Here is a 20,820-nt window from a genome sequence, read left to right as displayed (position 1 = left end):
GAAGGGAAGAAGGGGGAGACAAATTTGAGATAACTGAGAAGAGGGATACTTACATATTTTGGGCAAGATTAAAGCAGCAGCTCATCTATCTGAGCCCATTGTTCCCAGGGTATAGGCCAAAGTTTATTCTAACTAGAGAAAATAAAGATAACTAAAGTAGAGATGACATCCAAAGGAGAGAACTGAAAGGTGACATGGATTTTACTTCTAGACAATATAAGGTTACCTAATTCAGAAATAAATAAATAATTGGTAACTTGGGAGAAAGCTATTTCAGTTGGATGATGGGGACAAGTCAGACTACAAAGACTTAAGGAGTAACTATGAGAGAGAAGCTATAGAGGCAACTTATTATTTTAACTGAGAGAAGGAAAGTACTAGGATGATATTTTGAAGGGGTGTTCTAGTGAAAGTTGTTGATTTTTTTGATAGGAGAAACTTGAGAATTTTTTAAAGTAATAGGGAAGGAACCAATATAAAAGAAGATTTTGAGGGGATTGGTGAACTTCCAAAGAAAGTTAGAGAAGAAGAAAACTTGGTAACTCTTTTAATGTGTGTTTATGAAAAGTGAAGATTCAAGAATGATTCTAAGATTTTGAAGGATGAATGAGTCTTTCACAAAATAATTACTGAAAAAGAGGGTATTTGAGAGTACATATACAGACCTATAGGAGGAATACAAAATAAAATTTTAGTATGGACTAACAATCCCTCCCATAGAGATTACCTTTGGGAGATGGATAGAGCATCATGCTAGGAATCAAGAGAACACAGCTCTGCCATATCCTCACAGACAAGTCACTTCATATCCTCTTTTTCCCTTTGTGTTAAGTGAGGGAATTGATATATAAAATTTTTTGGTTTGTTTTACATTATATAGATTATGCTCCAAAATTCCTTTTTTTCTCTAATATTCTATGTTCTATATTCAAAAATCCCTTTTTGCTTTGTCATTTTATGTTGTTTTAAGTTGTAATCTACTTTTCATATCCCTGGTTCTATAACTTTACGTGCCTTCCTAATTCAAATATTTTATATTCTATAGGTTCTGTCCCCAAAAGTGAGGATAACCTGCAATGATTCCCTTTGTCACTAATGAAAATGTTTATGAAGCATCTGGTTGGAGTTAAGTGTTGGACTGGGCTAGGGTTCAAATTCATTCTTTGATAGCAAGATGGTCCAATAAACTGTATGACCCTGGAGAAGTCCTCTACCTACATGTTCTTTGGTTTTCTCAGCTGTAAAATGAGGATAATAACAGTACCTAGCTCCCAGTGTCATTGTGATTAAATGAGAATAATAAGTGTAAAATACTTAGCACAGTGTCTGGCATGTAAGAGGTGCTACATAAATGTAGTTATTATAATTATTATTATTATTATGTTACATGATAAAAGATAAGTATTTAAGCAAGATTAGGCCTCAGCCTTTACCAATTTCAGAGCTTAGTCTTTGACCAGGATTAGACTATAATTAATGTCTGGGTTTGGAGTTCAATCTGTGCCCTTGATTAAGAAACAATCTATGGTCAGGGTTAGGAATGAATTTTTTATGGAAAAAATATAATATTTTTCTATAGGAAGTTCAACATATGTTGAAATTAAATCTATGTTATTTTTTCACAAGTCCCATGCTATAGTTACTTGTCCTATTTTTTTTTATCACTGATATGGGTCATCTGTAGACTAGAAGAAAGATAGACAACACTGAAGCAAAAAGTAACTAAGACTAGATATTAGCAAAAAATTTCTAATGGGGAAAATGATAAAAAGAGAAATAAAAAAATCAAGGGATACTGAGAAATACAATTTGGGGAGGATATTTAAGAACAGGGAAAAATATGATCCTAATTTTGGCTTAAATCAAATGAAGTAGAAGTATGAAGATGGCTTGGATGACTTCTGGAGAATACTTCCAGTGTTAGGTTTATTAAGGTAATATTATATTGCAGAACGATCTCAAAATTTGACAGTAAAAGACCAAGTGTCAATTTTAAACCTTCTATTTACTAACTGTATGATACTGGGGAAATTACATAGCTCTTCTAGATCTTAATTTCCTTCTCTGGAAAAATGATAAAATTTGATTGGATGATTTTTAAGTTTCTTTGCAAGTTCTAAGACTTGAGATGTTATATAATTCATCATTTGAATTCCTATCCAGGCTTCCACTGCCCACAGTGACTGTTCAGTTCATCAGAGTGAAAACCTGAACTTTCCTCCTCCATCCAACATGACTCTGGAATCATTTGGAAACAGCACTCTTAGGCCTTCTACCTTTCTCTTAAGTGGTCTTCCTGGACTGGAGCATATCCACATCTGGATCTCTATCCCTATATTTTCTATGTATCTTGTGTCTATCTTGGGGAACTGCATGATCCTTTTCATTATCAAGACAGAATCTTCACTCCATGAGCCCATGTATTTTTTCTTGTCTATGCTGGCAATGACAGATCTGGGCCTGTCCATATGCACTCTTCCCACAGTACTGGGTATCTTCTTATTTGACACCCGAGAGATTGCCCATGATGCTTGCTTTGCTCAGCTTTTTTTTATCCACTGCCTGTCTTTCCTAGAGTCCTCAGTGCTACTTTCCATGGCATTCGATCGCCTTATTGCCATCTGCCGTCCTCTGAGATATGCCTCCATTCTTACCAACAGGGTCGTCAGCAGAATTGGATTGGGCTCCTTGGGTCGGAGTGTAGCACTCATCTTTCCACTTCCTTTCATGCTCAAACGCTTCCCCTATTGTGACTCCCAAGTTCTCTCCCACTCCTACTGCCTTCACCAGGAGGTCATGAAGCTGGCTTGTGCTGACATTACTGCCAATAGCATTTATGGCATGTTTGTTATCATTTCCACTGTGGGTGTGGACTCCATGCTCATCCTTCTCTCCTATGTGTTGATTCTCCACACTGTGTTGGCCATTGCCTCCCAGGCTGAGCGCGTCAAGGCCCTAAACACATGTGTCTCTCACATCTGTGCAGTACTCCTTTTTTATATACCTATGATAGGTCTATCAGTTATTCACCGATTTGGGAAACAAGCTCCTCACTTGATTCAGGTAGTCATGGGGTTTGTTTACCTGTTGGTTCCACCCTTGATGAACCCCATTGTCTACAGTGTAAAGACCAAGCAGATCAGGGATCGCATTATCCAAGCTCTTCATTGCTAGCAGTGACTAAAACTTGAATGAATTTTTTTTTTATAATTGTGCTACTTCAAACTTTCTGATGCATAAGATTTTGGGGATGGAGGGAATGGGGGTTTAGAGATAAAGAAAAATATGACCCAGGCTAACATGATGATCCTTAATAAGCCTTCTTGAATCATCATTAAATAATGGACTTCCTTTACTATGACTTAAAACTATTTTTTGTGTCCTATATCTGTGTATACTTTGGGATGATTAATTGTATATGACAGTGACAGCAACAGTGATAATAGTAAAAACAACAAGACCTATTTATGGAAGGGCATGAAGAATAATTTTATACATAGACTAGGAAAGCATGGATGAGCTATCTCCTGTATCTTTTGAGGGGGTACCCACAAATGTTGGAAATGGATGTACAATATATTTATATAGTACTTTCAAGTACAGCAAATACTTTACATTCATTAGATAATTCGAGCTTCATAAAAACTTTGTGAAATAAGCACAATACATATAATTGTCTCTGTTTTGCATATGAGGAAAATGAAACAGAGAGAATTGCAAACTGTCAGAGAGGAGGATTGGAACAGATAACTTCCTGATTTTAAATCCAACAATGTTGCCACTGTATCATCATTGAAGCATATATTTTCAACGTGAAGATGAACCATGTGTCAAACTCAGATTAAGGGAAATCCTCATTCAAATTCTGCTTCTAACACTTACTCTCTTCATAAAATAGACAAGTTTCTAACTTTGGTCAACTTGTTTTCTTATTTGTAAAATGGAATCATATTTCTGATAGTGCTTATCCCTTAGTATTGTATTAAGAATTAAAGGAAATAATGTGTGAAATGTGCTAAATAAATGATAATTATTGTAATGTATGAAAAGCTCTCTAAAAGTATCATGTGATGAATAATTGAAAACAACTCTCAGCATAAAAAATACATACATACATATATAAAATGTATCCTCAAAATCTAATTTCTCATCAACAGAGGTCTCATCAACTGCAATACAACTTTTGGAAAGGCCTATATACTACTTATATGTATACATGTGTAAATTTATAAGAAATGTATTTATATGTCAAATATAAAACACATATATGTTTTTATGTCTCTGAGACAACTTTTTCAGAAATTGAAGATACTTCCCAATATGTGGATGAGCCTATCTGTGATATTTGATATATTTAGCACCCAAGGACATTGTATTCTCTGTTTTTCACCTTTGACCTATTTTTTATTATGGAAAATCCTTGTAAAAGCAACTTTGAAAGAATGTATTGATTTTATTATATACTTTAAGAAGTATAAATTGTTTACATTAGACATTTGTAGTTTCATATGCAATCATTTTTTGTTTATATATATAAAATATATATAGGAATGATCTCTTTTTATAGCATTCATTAAATCTAGAATAAAATTTTAAAATAATAATTATAGCATTATAAAATATCAATTAGATTGGTTTGAGTATCTTCTACTAGCCTCAAATGATCCCTAATCAGTTTACTTCACAAACACAGTCTATACCAATGTATGTACACAGCATATAGAGCCATCTTCTAATCCCCACCCTACTGATATAAGTGATTTTTCAAGGCACTCTCTAGGTCAACATAAATCTAAAATCCTAGCTCCCATATTTGATCAATTTATTTAATTTACCACTCATCCAAAGGATACAATCAGTTTGAATTACTGTTCTTTGGGCACTACTGATTGTTCCAGAATATCATTCCTCTGGGTAAACAATTGCAAACATTTTACTTGCTTGTTGCTTGTTTCTTGGTTTAACTGAAGCTTCAGCTGAAATGCCATCTGTTCTCTACAAGAGAAAGTCGCTGTCATCCTTTTATTTGTGCCCAATGGCTTGAGTTGTTTTCTCTCTTTTTCTTTCCTTTCTTCCTTCTCTCCTCACCCTCTCTCCCTCCCTCCCTCCCTCCCTCTCTCTCTCTCTCCTCTCTCTCTCTCTCTCTCTCTCTCTCTCTCTCTCTCTCTCTCTCTCTCTCTCTCTCTTTTTCTCTAAATCTCCTTCTTCCTTTCCCTCTTCTTTGTCCTCTCTTTCTCTGTATTCTGACCCACATTTCTACATCTTTTACATGAAAATATGATTAGACATTTTTCAAGTAGTTTATTAATAGTTATATAAACTGTCTATAGTATTCCTTTGAACATATTTTTTTTAAATGAAGAGGTAAATCTACTGTGACTCATAGTACAGTCATTCTAGATTTTATTATCACTGTTTTCCTTGTAGTATATTCACTAACCATCCCTTTAATGATAATTTCTGGATTCTTGTTGGAAATCAGATTAATGATGTTGCATATTCTGATATTTTGTGCAGAAAAATTATCATACTTCCAATAAGGACAGTCTTCAAATAAAGTGTCGGGCACTGAAGAGCCAGTACTTAGTACAATAATTCACATAGGATCTAGAAGTTCTGATGGCCAGTGTTTTCATGTTCAGTATCCTCAAACTGGAGAGGAATTCTAACTCCTTGCCGTATTTAGGTCCTCTATGTGGATTAGGACATACATAAAAGCAGAGTAATTAATTCATTTTTATAAAGATATTTCTAGGGTTTGTCTAGTCCAAAATATTTAGCTTATTTAAAGTCCATATTGGCATTCGATTTTTAAAGGCAGAGTTCTAAGCAGGACAACTAACATTGAAGTCTATCCTTAGTGCAATTATGAAGTTTAAATTTTGTCTTTTGACTGACTACTTCCATTAATTCAGTTTCATAAACTTAGCCTCTATTCAGAGTAAAATATCAGGGATTGAACTTGAGTATTTACCTTTATTAATGATGGCAGACCAAACTGCAAGAAGATAATATTCAACCCAAATATTTAATGCCCATATTTTGGCATTTCTAGTACTTTTTTGGATAAAATGATTGTCTCTCATAATATATCATATGTAATGATAATAGTTTGAATTTACATGAAACTTTAAGTTCTGAAAAGCCTTTTTTAATATTATCTCCTTTAATTTGTACAAATTCAGGAATTAGATGCTTTTATTTTTTTCCCTTTTAAAAGGTAAGATTGCTGAGATTTAGGAAGATAAAGTGACTTCTCCAGATCATACTATTAATATGTGACTTAAACAGGATTTAAACTTTAAAGAGAGATCTACCTAGCAGCCTTACCATTTACATTTGGGAGGCATCTAAGATTCATTTTTAAAAGAAAAAAAGAGGATATTGATGATATACTTAGTCAATTTACAAATGTGAAGAAGAATAATTAACAGGTGAGATGATAGCTAGAAAATAAAATAGAACAGGGAAAATGGAAGTTAATGACTTTATGAGACAGCAAGAGTCAAACTAATGGAAGAAAATGTGAAATACCTCATTGGAAAAACAGCTGACCTGGTAAATAGATCCAGAAGAGACAATTTAAAAATTATTGACCTATCAGAAGACCATGACCAAAAATAGAGCCTATGTAGCATTCTACAAGATGTCATTAAGGAAAACTGCCCTAATATTCTAGAATTAGAGGGTGAAATACTTATTGAAAGAATTCATCGATCACCTCTGGAAAGAGATCCCATTAGGAAAATTCCCAGGAACATTGTTGCAAAACTCCAAAAGTATAATCTCAAGGAAAAAATATTGTAAGCTTCCAGACAAAAACAATTCAAATATCAAAGAGCTACAGTTAGGATTATCCAGGATCTGACAACTTCTACAATAAAGGAATGGAGGACCTTTCCAGAAGGCAAAGGACCTTGGGTTACAATTAAGAATTGATTCAGCATCATTTTTCAGAGGAGGTGATGGAGTTTCAATGAAGTAAGACACTCTCAATCATTTCTATTGAAAAAAAACACAACTAAACAGAAAATTTAAAATACAAACACAGGACTTGAGAAAGCCATAAAAAGTAAACTGGGGGGAAATATATATTTAAAGATTGAACTGTTTATATCCCTTCATAGGAAAACATTATCTGTAACTCTTGAGAACTATGTGTCACTGGAGCAGACAGAGAGGGACATCACATGGACTGAGAGTGTGATTGTGAATGGATTCTTATGTGATGACATCCAAGAAAAAGATATTAAGGAGTGGGAAAAGGTCTGAACTGGAAAAAAAAGAAAGAAAGGGACAGTATAGTTCACACAAGAGGCTCAAAAAAACCTATTATAATGGAGGGGGAAAAGGGATGGGGATGAGCATTGTATGAAGCTTGATCTCATCAGTTTTGGCTCTATGAGAAAATAACTTAATCATCCGGTTCAGCATAGAAATGTATCTTATCTTATAAAGAAGTAGGAGAAGAAAGAGGAAAAGAAAAGGGAGAAATAGTTTAGAAGCAAGGGTAAAAACACTAGGGGAAAAAGGTAAGAGGAAGGGAAGAAGGGAGTATAGATAATAAGGTGGTGGGTAAAGTAGGTTAAAAAAAAACACTAGAAGGGGAAGGGCAGGGGTGATAGGGGTGAGGTGGATAGATAAACACACACACACACACACACACACACACACACACACACACACACACAACAAAGCCCAGGGTGGAAAAAAAGAACAAAAGTATATACAGGGGAGAAAACAGGATGAAGGGAAATACAGAGCTGGTAATCATAATTGTTAATGTGAAGGGGATGAACTTTCCCATACAATAGAAGCAAATAACAGAGTGGATTAAAAAACAGAATCCTACAATATGTTCTTTACAAGGAAAACATTTGACACAGAGAGATACATACAGAATAAAGGTAAAAGGCTAGAACAGAATGTATTATGCTTCAGCTGAAGTAAAAAAAAAAAGGCAGGGGTTGCCATTCTGATCTCAGTTAAAGCAAAAGTAAAAATAGATCTTATTTTTTTAAGTTTCTATTCATTTTTTTAATTTTTATTTTATAATTATAAATTTTTTGGCAGTATATATGCATGGGTAATTTTTTTACAACATTATCCCTAGCACTCACTTCTGTTCTGATTTTTTCCTTCCTTCCCTCCACCCCCTCCCCTAGATGGCAGGCAGTCTTATACATGTTAAATATGTTGTAGTATACTACAATTGTATTCTAGATACAATATATGTGTACAGAACCGAATTTCTTGTTGCACAGAAAGAATTGGATTCAGAAGATAAAAATAACCTGGGAAGAAAAACAAAAATGCAAATAGTTTACACTCATTTCCCAGTGTTCCTTCTCTGGGTGTAGCTGAATCTGTCCATCATTGATCAATTGGAACTGAATTAGATCTTCTTTTTGTTGAAGATATCCACTTCCATCAGAATGCATCCTCATACAGTATTGTTGTTGAAGTGTATAATGATCTCCTGGTTCTGATCATTTCACTCAGCATTAGTTCTATAAAGGACTGAAACTCTTGAGTCAATGCACTGGAGTTGGACAATTGAGCACTTGAGACTAATTTCTGATTGGACAATATTTCATAGGAATATGCTTGGAAAATGGCCCTTCCCACTATCCTGTGCTGGCCCAATCATTTGGTGTATACAGAAAATTGTGGGAGGGACTAGAAAGTGCAGGGAGACTACCCAGGGTCACTTCTGCATTGACAAATCTGAACATGAAATCTATATTGTTGGTATATAGAAATGACATTAACTATCTTTAGAAGGAATGGGGATACTTATCATGATGGTAATAAATTTGAAGGCTATATTTACTGAAGGGGTTATGAAATAAAAATGACAGTAAAGTTTGTTTTTCTTTTCCTAAAGGACTGACCCAGGGTGAAGGGTATAAGAGAATAGAATTTTAGAGAGCCAGAGTTTGATTTTGATTTTTTGGTTTTAGTTGTTGTTCTGAGGAAGAAAAGATAATTTTGAAAAAACAACATTTTTCTAATTCTTAGAATTGTACAGAAGTAAAATATGTGGCCTCATGAGATTATGTGATCTTTAATATTACAGATCTTCTTTTAAGATCTAGATGATCAATCAATCAAGTGGTTATTAATTACCTGACATATTCAGACCTCACTATCTAATACCTTATCTTTTCTGGCGGGTAAAGTTCAAGTTAGCTCCCTGTTGACTTCAGGATCAGCCAGAGTCAGGATCAGCAAAAGTCCTTGGTCTTTAGGGGGAGAAGTAAAGGAGATGGACAAAACTCCTTGAGCTCCTCTTTCCTCCTTGTCCTCCTACAATTATCTGTATACACCAAAAGATTGAGCCAGCATAGAACAATGAGAAGGGCCATTTTTCTAGCATATGCTAATAGAGCATTGTCCAATCAGTAATTAGTCCTTGATTGTCTGATTCCAGTGCACCTATTCAGAGTTTCAACCCTTTACACTGGTGATCTCCAGAATCTTCCTAAAACAATTCAAATAGATGTGATTCAATTTCTGGCATAGTGCTGATAGATTTTCTAAGTTTACAGGCATACAACAATAAAGTCAGAACAATAATTCTGTAAACCTTCATTTAGGTAGATAGTCTAATACCTCTTTTCCTCCACACTTTCCTTCAGAGCTTCTCAAATACTATGCTAACTCTGGCAATGTGTGTGTCGACCTTATTAGACATATATGTATCCATGGAAAGTATAATGCCAAAGTAAGTGAACTTATCCACAGCATTCATAATTTCTCCATTTGTTGTAACTATGGATTCTATGTATGAATGCTATGGTGTTAGCTGGTAAAGAACTTCTATTTTCTTGGTGTTGTTAGGCCAAAATTAATGGTATCAAAGATAATCAATCCAAACAATCTCAAAGACTACAGTGAATATTCAATCAATGTGAATAAAAAGTCACATTCTAACTCTCCTTCCACTTGTCTTGTCTTGTCTTGTCTTGAAGCCTTTTCAAATTAAATAATTTATTGTTATTGTAGTAATTGATCTTAATGCGATTTTCATTCCCATTGAAGATATCTAAATCATCTCTGAACATCATACTAAAACATTGCTGAAAATATGATCTAAAAATGCATTGGAGCAAGTACATATCACTTTATTAGTGACTAGAAAAGTATGAGAGCACCATCTATTATGCAGAATAAGGGTAATCATGCCAACATGAAATTAAAAGATTTCAAGTAAATGCAAAAGTAAAGCACGGAATTGTCCATTCCCTATATTTATTTGACACAGATTCAGAAATACTAGTGGAAGCAAGAAGACAAAATAATGAAATAAAAGAAAGAATTTAAAAAAAAATAAGAGTGAAAGAAGAGGGGAAGTTTTATGAAAACTCTCAGTTGCCTAGTTATAGAGAAGAGTGAAACCATGTTGGAGGTACAGGTGAATTCTAACTTCCTTTTTTTCTTTCTTATTTTTTTTACTTCATGAAGAGCTCCTATGAAATTCAAAAACAAAACAAAACAACCTGTAATTTCTCTTGTTATTCTTTTCCTTCCACATCTACGGCTAAGAGCAGTTTTAGCAGGGGGTGTATGTGTGGGAGTTAAAGTAAACTAATTTCATCACAGTTTGCATTTTGGAAACTTCTTTACAATTTGGCTTTTCTGCAATGTTATAGTTTTCTTTGTAACTAACTACATTTTAGTCAATCACAGCCATTAAAAACAAATCAAGGTAGGTAGGTAGGTAGGTAGGTAGGTAGATAGATAGAACGATCGATAGATAGATAGATAGATAGATGGGTAGATAGATGATTAAACAAATAAGCAGAGAAATGAATAATTGAATGAATGATTGAATGGTCTGAGTTCTAAGATTTGTCACTTATGATCAAGAAAGTGAAAATCCTAAATGAGAATAGAAGGTCAAAAAAAGGATGAGAGATTTTCTTATTTTTAGATATGTTGAATAATATTCTTTATTATAACATTAGATCTATATATTATTAGGGAAGAGTAGGGTATTTGTGAACATATCTCTGGCAGTACTATAAGTTATAAAGACCACTATGAAAAGTTTTTTATGATTAGATATATTCAAGCATATTCATGAGCGATCTCCTGTTACCCAAGGCTGAAAAAACTTGTTCAAATACATGTTTGTATATGTGCATGTATGCAGATGTATATAACAAACACAAATAAATACACAAATACACTTGATTGTAGCAAATATTTATATAGGGCTTTAAGATTTACAAATATTGTCTCATTTAATGTAGAAAATTTAACTCATGAGTATATATTCTTTTATTATCTATTATTATACCATTACTCTAGATGCTATTTTATCTTCTTTTCACAGATGAGGAAGTTGAGATTGATAGGTTAAATGACCTAACCAGGATTTGGGATTAGAATATCAAAAATGATTTCCACTTCTAAATATATGCTTCATCATCTCCTACACAACCAGTATTTTTCTACTTCCATATTTTTGCTCATTTAGTTCCCTATACTTAGAGTTTTCTTTATATGTCCTATATCTTTACATTGTTATATCCATCTTTTTCATACTTAGCTATAATGCCAGCTCTTCCATAAAGCTTTTGATCAACCCAATGCCATGATTGAAATTAAAGTAAACTGAGACACACTAGCTCCAAGCACAGTTTATTATCAAAGCATAAATTTATCAGTAAAGAGTCACAATTTCCTCAGCTAATTAACAGCCTGAATGAGAGCAGACAGATCACTTTTATGGACAAAAGGAAGAACATCCAAAAACTAGAAGGTAGCAACACAGATTGGGGAAAAACAATATAATTGATTACAAAGTCAGAAACATCAGAAATTTAAGAGACAATATGACTGAATGGAAATCCAGAATGTAAGGTAAGGAACAACTTAACTTTTACTACCTTGGCACTCTGGACAGCTCATGGTGGGGTCTACTGCATAGTTAGTTAGTATCATAGCAATAATTGACCAAATCTTTTTTTCAGCAATAATGTTACAGAAACAACTGACCTTGTTATGCACCTGTATCCTTCAAGGGTAACAGATTTCATGAAACTGTAATTTGCAGGAAAACTGTACTTTTAAAATTTAAATCAGAGACAATGAATTATTTACAGGCAAGCTGAATTTCCAAAGTTAACTCAGAGACAAATGACACATGACAGATAGTTATACAAATTGTTGGTACTGATACAAAATAAAATTAATTACATAATATAATCAATTTGATTTCCCTGATTTTCACTAGTAAGAAGTTACCTTTTCCCTTTAAACCTCATATAGCAATTTCTTAGTTTTACACACTTACTATGTAGCATTATCTATTATATTTATCTGTACATTATGAATATCGCCCTATTGGACTGAGGGATGCCTGAGATCTGGGACTATACTTAATCTAAGCTTTGTATTTTCCAATGCTTTACATAGTATTTTATGTGTTTATCAAAGTGAGGAAAATCTCAACCAAGCCATTATTTACCACATATGGAAAACAATTTTCCTAGGATCTTCTCTCGTATCTGCCGAGTCTTCACACAGTATACGATGGGATTCATCAGGGGTGGTACCAACAGGAAGATGTTGGCAATAAAGACCATTACAAGTGGAGATTTGTGCTTAGCAAAGCGGTGCATAGCAGCTAGGGTGATGATGGGCACATAGAAGATCAGCACAGCACAAATATGAGAGACACAGGTGTTGAAGACTTTGAGTCTCTCTGAGATAGAGGCAATGCCAAGAACTGTCTTTAGGATTAGTAAATAGGACAAAGCAATGCATGCCAGATCCATCATGGTACAGAGGGCAACAAAGAAGCCATAAATAACATTGACCCTGTTGTTAGAGCATGCCAGCTTCATCAAATCTTGATGGAGACAATAGGAGTGGGACAAGAGGTTTTTATGACAATAGCTCAGCCTTTTTAGAGTCAAAGGAAATGGAAGCACTAAAAGGAAGCTCCTGATTGCCATGACCAACCCCATTTTGGAAATTCTAGCAGTAGTTAAAATAGAGCTGTATCTCAGGGGGTTGTGAATGGCTATAAAACGATCAAAAGACATGATCAGAAGCACTGATGATTCCATAACAGTGAATCCATGAATGAAGAATTCTTGAGTAAAGCAGGCATCCGGGGAGATTCCTGGTGCATTGAACAAGAAGATTCTCAGCATAGTAGGTAAGGAGGAGAGGGAAAGACCCAGGTCAGAGATGGCCAACATAGAGAGGAAATAATACATAGGCTCATGAAGAGAAGTTTCTGTCTTAATCACAAGCAAGATAGTGCAGTTGCCTAGGATGGCAATCAAATACATAAGGCAGATAGGAATAGAAATCCATATGTGGGTATGTTCCAACCCTGGAATCCCAATCAAGAAAAAGAGCTTAACCTCAGAGGTATTGAGATCTGACATGATGAGAAGAAAGACAAATTCTGTTTCCAGATCTAAAATGATATGAACGAAGATTTGTTCTGTGCATCTTTTGGCTACATAGAGGATCAGTATAATTTATATCAAATGTTCTTTTAAAATATTTTGATAACTATATTTAAATATAAATTATTTCATTTGTAATCTTATATATTTTACTTTATTCATTTAAAAACATTATGATGAGAAAGGGTCCATAAATTTTACCACAATTCCAAAAGAGTCTATTACACACAAAAAAGTTGAAGAACCCTTGAACTGAGAGAAAGGAATGAATAGAGGTAGGAAGGGAGGGAAAGAGATAGAAAATAAGGGAGGTAGGAAAGGGGAGTGAAGGAGAAAAGGCAGGGAGAGAGATACAAAGACAGAGAAAATAAGAAAATAAACTCCCTATCATCAATGGAGTTTTTCAAATAAATATTAAATAAGTACTCATTACCCATGATATGGAAAGGATTTCTAAATTTGTTGGGGATTGGATTGAAAGTTCATTAGTTTCAAATTTTAGCATCCTATGCCCCTAAATAAAATGTCATGGATGACTATAATGTGATTAGAGATCAGTGGACTTTTGAGAAATGAACTATCTTCCAATTCACCACACTCTGCTTTTATATAGCTCAAATTTTGTTAATATTAGTAATTGATATATAGTGCTTTAAGGTTTGCAAAGCCTTATAAAAATATTCTCTCCTCTGATCCTCACAATAACCCTGAGGCATAGGTACTTTTACTGTCTTTATTTTACAGATGAGGAAAATGAAGTAGATAAAGGTTAAGTGACTTGCCAAGGTTCATACAGCTAATAAATGTCCAGAATTTGAACTCAGATCTTCTTGATCCCAGGACATTTTCCCCTACTTCATCCCTATAACTATTTCTTCACTACTTTCACCTATTTCTACTTCTAAATTCTAGTCTATTTCTTCTTCCACATAGCAGTACTCCACTTAGCCCTATCCTGTTTCCCACTGAGTCTCCTTTAAGTTAAACATCTCACTTCAACAAATCTTTATACAACATAAACTTTCATTCTTCACCATCTTGGTTCAATTCCTCTGGATAATTTTTAACTATTCAATGTCCTTTTAAAAGGTGCTCCCTTTTGCCCCCCACCCAAATTGAATACAATACTCTAGATCTGACCTGATGGAAGTAGAATACAGAATGAGTACTGTCTGGTTGTTCCAGAACTCTTAAGTCCTAAAGTTATTGCTCCATTGCTTTGATAACATGCAATAAGGGGACTTATTAATACATTTCATAGAATAGAGAAAATTCAAAGCTTGTTCCTCAAAGATATAAACAGGGACAATACAAGTTGGCTCCTGGATAATTTGTATGGATTCTGAGCTGAGATTTCTTTATCTTTACTGCTCCATCTTGCCAGAAACATATATGCTATCTCTCAAACTCTAACTCTGGGGCCTTGAAAGTAGTAAGGGAAAAGTTTCATTAATATCTATATGGTCACCCAACAGAATGTGCTCCCCTCCTATCCTTTACCCCGATTTAGGGCTCTACTCACCTTCAATCACTTCCAAAACTTCTTTCCTCATTTACTCTAGTATTTATTCATATACATACATATGTGTTCTTGATAACACATATACTCACTCTTACACATATATATTATGTAAAGAGCTGAAACTGAGTTGCACTGAGGTCCAAGCACTTGAAGCTAATTACCAATTGGACAATACTCTATTAGCATATGCTTAGAGAATGACCCGGCCCATTATTCTGTGGTAGCTTGATCTGTGGGTGTATACAGTGAATGAAAAGAGGCATTGGAGAGTGGAGTGGGACAAGCGGGAATCACTCTTTGGTGGTGGAGAGAGAGAAAGAAGGTGTGGAGATTCCTATATCTATTCCCCTGACTGCAACCCCAAAAGACCAACAATAAAGATCAAGGACTTTTGCTTCTCCTGACTCTGGCTGATTCTAAGGTATCCAGGGTGCTAACTCCATCTTCACAATATTATATAGGAAAAATACCTTCAAACACACACACACACACACACACACACACACACACACACACACTGAAAATTCCAGAGGTCATAGATCATCCTGTCCAGTGTTTAGCTGAATAAATATTAATATTCATGCTCATATGTTAGCACTCAATTACATACTATATACTCAAGTACTTTTATATAATTTCTCACACTTATACTCACACATACTTGGGTCCCTCAGATGCATTCAGGTGTTTGGGATTATTCCTGAAATCTCACATCTGATCTCACCTCCACTTCCACCTCTAGCTGTAATTATTTTCCTATGCTTGAAAATTTCTTGGAGCTCACTGGAGTATTTAGAACTTACCAGGATCTAAACCTCTATGTAAAAGATAAATGTGCATGGACTCAAGATGGAGGCTCTTCAGCCTCTGTGCTCAACAGATTGCTGGCCAAAGCTTATCTCTATCCACAAAAATTTCACCCCTCCTACTTCACACCATTCCCAGAAGTTCTCTGGGGAATAGCAGAAATCTCCCCAGTCTATTTGTGAACATGGAGCTTTGCCAGAGATAAATCCCTGAACTGAATTAGGCCTTCAAGGAACAAATTTAATATTCTTGCAGCTAGATATGGAAGATAAGGGACAAGTAGTCAAGGGACTACTACAAGGAACAAGTTCAAGTCTTTGGAGAGAACTGCTTCATGTTTTTGATGTATGCTGATGGACCTTAGAGGTTTATCAAGTAACTTTGAAATATTTTAAATAGTGCCAAATGTGATGATGGTGGTAGAATTGATGAAGAAGAGGAAAGAGAGAATGATAATTCATATGTTATACAATGCCTTTGAGTCTCCTTTGAGTCTTGAAATAATCTTGTGAATAAATGAAATATTGCATCACTTGAGGATAAATAAATGTATTACATTGGGAAAAAAAGAAATATACATGATAAATTTGTTATATATTAAAAAGGAATTGCAAGTCATACATAGATATGAAGTCACCTTTTGTAAAAAAAAGAACTGTGTTATGCTTTTTTTTTTTATTCCATTAATTAGAAATAAAATAAAATAAATTTTAAAAATAAATATTAATAACAAAAAAGAAAGTAAAAAAGAACTTCAGAAATAGAGAATTAGAAAGTTATTATTCCTTGATAGATGAAGATGAGAATAATTAACTTGTCCAAATCACAAAAGTATAACCAATTGTTATGACTATAAATACCACTCTCTTTCCACCAGATGCTAATTAAGGTGAAATCAGCAAGAGACTGGACTACTCCTTAGCACTCTTAAAATTCTTTAAGCCAGAAGTGAACTTGAGAGCTCATGTGATCTATTATATTCTCAGTCTCTGAATAGGTGACTATGTCCTCTGCTAAATAATACACTATCAGGTATTTCTAAATTGTATATATATATGTATATATATATATATATATATACATATATATATATATATGTACATATATATATATAATTTATGACTTGTGAATTTTTGCCATATATCAGTTCATATGATCTTCCAAAAATTTTGCAAAGTGGGCTGATAAAGGGGAAAAGTATATAAAACTTAAGTAATTTTGACCAAGTCACAGAATCCTTCAATTCAGAATCAAATGCTCTTTCTTCTCCACCAGAATCTCAGTTCCATTACCTTTCTTACAGTTTTTTTTTCCCCCTCTCAACTATTCCTTGCATTTTGTTTCCTCTTTGTTTGTGACCAGAGCTCCATGGTAGGCCTAAGAAGATCAGCCTATATCCAAAATTAGGAATATTCATCTATTTTTTAGTTCTGAGAATATCTCAGAACTTAGTTTGAGTTAGGTATTTTTGGTAGTGTCATGAAAGAGTTTAGAATGGCTTCCAGTAAAATTTGGGGTTTAATCTTGGTTCGTTTTTAAATGTTAATCTATGCCTGCAATTAAGTGGCCATTCTGTGAATATTTTTAGACTTGATCTATGACAGATGAGCAGTCTTTATGAGGATTTACTAGTCTACTTAAAGATAAAACCTATAATTACATGTATCTGTAATTGTACTTTTCTCTTTATATGAGAAAACATTTCTAGGTTCCTCAATCATCTCTGGGATAATCTAGTTATCCTCAGACACTAGTTTCTCATTTATACCATTTACAAAAATAATAGTCCCCAGAAGTCCAGGGAAGCTGAGGAGCATACCTAAGATTATAAAACAAGTTAGGAGGCAAAACTGGAAATGAGAGCTCAATTTTTCATTGATTTATTCATAAAAGCTTGAGATCAGTAAGACAAGTATAGGAGTCTAAATGTAACCTGAAAATTCAAGTGTAATTGGTGAGTCCGTATTAATGATGTTTGATTTAGGGGCATTCAATGTTTATTCAATTTTTGAAAAGTAAGAGGGAACATTCAGGAAACATTAAGTCACTAAATTTAAATATGATTTCTGGAAAAATTCTAAAACATTTAAAAGCAATTTTATTAGGAGTACTGAGGAAGAACAGTGGTGATCATTAAGGCTCAATTTAGATTCATCAGAAGGAAATCCCCCTTCATTGTTCTTTAGGTTATATAGCTACCATGCCATAGGAATATTATTTGTATTCCTGGTGTTAATTCAATGTCTTGCTCATAATAGGTGCATTTAGTTTATTGGACTGGATTGGATAATTAGATATGTAAACTCCTAAAGGGAAGGGGTTGTCTTTCTACTTGTATTTGTATTTTAGTACTTAGTAAAGTACCTGGAATATACTGAATGCTAAATAAATGTTCCTTGATTTGACACTGACTAGATTTATTTTCTCTTTAGATATTGCTCAATCAATGGAATTCCATAAATACAATATATTTGGATTTCATCAAAGAATATGTAATAACTTTCATGATTTATATAATGTAGTTTTCATTATTTAACTACAGATAAGATAGAAAGATATGAACTAGAATGTAATAGATTAAGGTAGATACAAAATTGATAGAATAGTTGACTCAAAAAATAATAATTAATGGATCATTGTCAAACTGATAGGAAATCTCTAGTGGAATATGATAATTTCTGTCCTTGACTCCATCAGAATGGTGGTGTTGCTACTGATAGTGATGATAGTGGTGATAATAACAATGGTTGTGTGTTGATATCAATGATAATGGTGGCAATTTTGGTGTTAGTGAGAGGTTTTCTATGGCATATATATTTTTTAAATCTTCTGCTCTCATTATAAATAGCAACCCAAATCTGGATCCATCATCTCTGCTTCAGACCAAGCCTTCCCAGAACTTTATCCCTGATCTGCTTAGTCTTCACACAATACACAATAGGGTTCATTAGGGGTGGCACCAGCAGAAAAATATCTGCAATTAGGATCAATGCCAGTGGTGACTTCTTGCCAAAGCGATGCATAGAGGCTAAAGTAATGATGGGCACATAGAAGATCAGAACAGCACAGATATGAGAAACACAAGTATTGAGGGCTTTAAGCCGTTCCCTGTGTGAACCAATACCCATCACAGTCTTTAGTATAAGTACATATGATATGGCTATGAATACACTGTCAGACATCATACAGAGAGCAACAAAGAAACCATAGAAAAAATTGACAGTATTATCAGAACATGATAATTTCATGACATCCTGATGAAGGCAGTAAGAATGGGACAAGAGACTCTTTTTACAATATGTCAGCCTCTTTAAAGTAAAAGGAAATGGGAGCACCAAAAGCATGCTCTTAATGAGAAAAACTAGTCCCATTTTAGAGACTCTGGCTCCAGTCAGAATAGAACTATATCTCAGTGGGTTCCAGATGGCTAAAAAACGATCAAAAGACATGATCAAAAGGACTGAGGATTCCATATCAGTGAAGCCGTGGATAAAGAACTCTTGGGCAAAGCAGGCATTGGGTGAGATTCCTGTGGCATTGAATAAAAAAATCCTGAGCATAGTGGGAAGGGAAGAGAGAGACAAGCCCAGGTCAGACACAGCCAACATGGAGAGAAAATAGTACATGGGCTCATGGAGTGAAGTCTCTGTCTTGATGATGAAGAGGATGGTGCAGTTGCCTAGGATGGCAACTAGATACATGAGACATATAGGGATTGAGATCCAGATGTGGAAGTTCTCAAGACCTGGGATCCCAATCAAGAAGAAGGTAGTTATCTCAATATCAGAGGAATTGACAGCCAACATGACTAATCAGAGGATATTGTCATAGATCTGAAATGATAGCCATAGAATGTTTTTTATTTTTTTTTACTCCTGTTTCTCTGGTCTGATAGCAAGAAGAGATGAGAAGTTTAACAAATCAAATTATGTTTCTGCAGTTCATTCTTCTAAAATGAATAAAAAATTAATTAGGAAGGAGGATTAAATAAGATGCTATTTGTAAGACACATAGCTTATGGCCTGGTACATGGAAGGTGCTATATAAAATGCATTTCCTTTCATTTCCCCTAGAATTGAAATTTGTAATTATATAATCCTTGAATAAAAATGGCTTATCTTTCTGAAGGTTTCCTAGACCCCTTTATTTAAATATCTGCTTTACTGTTAAAATATTCTACCTTGCATTATATTTGTGTACATATAATTCATATCCTGGTAGATGTTAAACTTTTTTGAGGAAAAACTGGGTCAGTTTTTCATCTCTATATTTTAATTTAATTTAAAAATTATAAATTTTTTCAAATAGATATAACATTTATGACATCTACCTCAAATTTTAAGGAGGCTTTATTTATTAAAACTTGTTTATTTTGTAACAGCTACACAAAATCACCTAAAAAATGAACCTATTCTGATGTCTCATTATGACATGAAGATGACTTGATTTCTCAAAAACTATGTCAATGTAGCACAAGTTCTGATTGATTCTATACTTCTGAAATGTGTATATAGTGTCATTCCAAATAAAGATTTAGCATGGATAAACTTCTATATACAACTAGAGGTTTATCATCATAGGTATACTGACAATTTAGTTATGCTACCCATAATTTTTTTTTCTTTTCTGAGGCTGCTCCACTACCCATGAAATTAAAAAAAAAAAAAGTAAAATGGTCCTCAATAACACAAGATTCATTTTTTCCCTTTCTGAATGGATGGTGACAGCTTGTAAGAAAAGGACTGAAAGTAACTAAAAATAAAACAGTTTAGATTCCATCTATTAATATCAAAGTAACTTCTGATAATATAAATATGCCAATTGACCAATAGATATGTGTTTTAATTGATAAAGTTAGAAATATTTTATTACATGCTGTTTTTCTATTTTCTATTATGTATAATTGTTACAATATGTCATCATAGAGATACTAGCATTCTATTTTTTAAAATGGTACATCCAGAAAAGAGATGGAACAGTTATATATCAAGAATGGGAACTAACCAATGGAAAGTCCATTTATTACATTGACACATGTACAACATTTTAGAGAATTAT

At 33.9% G+C, this 20,820-nt stretch overlaps 3 protein-coding genes across 3 annotated transcripts; 1 reads left to right on the top strand and 2 right to left on the bottom strand.

Annotated features, from left to right (window-relative positions):
• The first annotated feature begins 2,232 nt into the window (after nt 1-2,232).
• OR51G2 (olfactory receptor family 51 subfamily G member 2) lies at nt 2,233-3,174 on the top strand. The gene has a single exon (XM_074297528.1). It carries the CDS (start codon nt 2,233-2,235, stop codon nt 3,172-3,174), a length of 942 nt encoding a protein of 313 aa, XP_074153629.1.
• Nucleotides 3,175-12,470: 9,296 nt separating this feature from the next.
• Nucleotides 12,471-13,409, bottom strand: LOC141559870 (olfactory receptor 51A7-like). The gene has a single exon (XM_074297527.1). It carries the CDS (start codon nt 13,407-13,409, stop codon nt 12,471-12,473), a length of 939 nt encoding a protein of 312 aa, XP_074153628.1.
• Nucleotides 13,410-18,629: 5,220 nt separating this feature from the next.
• LOC141559869 (olfactory receptor 51A7-like) lies at nt 18,630-19,568 on the bottom strand. Its single transcript, XM_074297526.1, has one exon. It carries the CDS (start codon nt 19,566-19,568, stop codon nt 18,630-18,632), a length of 939 nt encoding a protein of 312 aa, XP_074153627.1.
• Between the last annotated feature and the right edge of the window lie 1,252 nt (nt 19,569-20,820).

The sequence above is a fragment of the Sminthopsis crassicaudata genome, chromosome 3, assembly GCF_048593235.1.
Source record: "Sminthopsis crassicaudata isolate SCR6 chromosome 3, ASM4859323v1, whole genome shotgun sequence".
Lineage (NCBI taxonomy): Eukaryota > Metazoa > Chordata > Mammalia > Dasyuromorphia > Dasyuridae > Sminthopsis > Sminthopsis crassicaudata.
The sequence above is the reverse complement of the archived record's forward strand: the minus strand, read 5'-3'. Positions and strand labels throughout refer to the sequence as shown.

What these genes read in the sequence shown, in the direction of transcription:
- OR51G2 (XM_074297528.1), top strand. Translation starts at nt 2,233, where the DNA reads ATGACTCTGGAATCATTTGGAAACAGCACTCTTAGGCCTTCTACCTTT.
- LOC141559869 (XM_074297526.1), bottom strand. Translation starts at nt 19,568, where the DNA reads ATGTTGGCTGTCAATTCCTCTGATATTGAGATAACTACCTTCTTCTTG.
- LOC141559870 (XM_074297527.1), bottom strand. Translation starts at nt 13,409, where the DNA reads ATGTCAGATCTCAATACCTCTGAGGTTAAGCTCTTTTTCTTGATTGGG.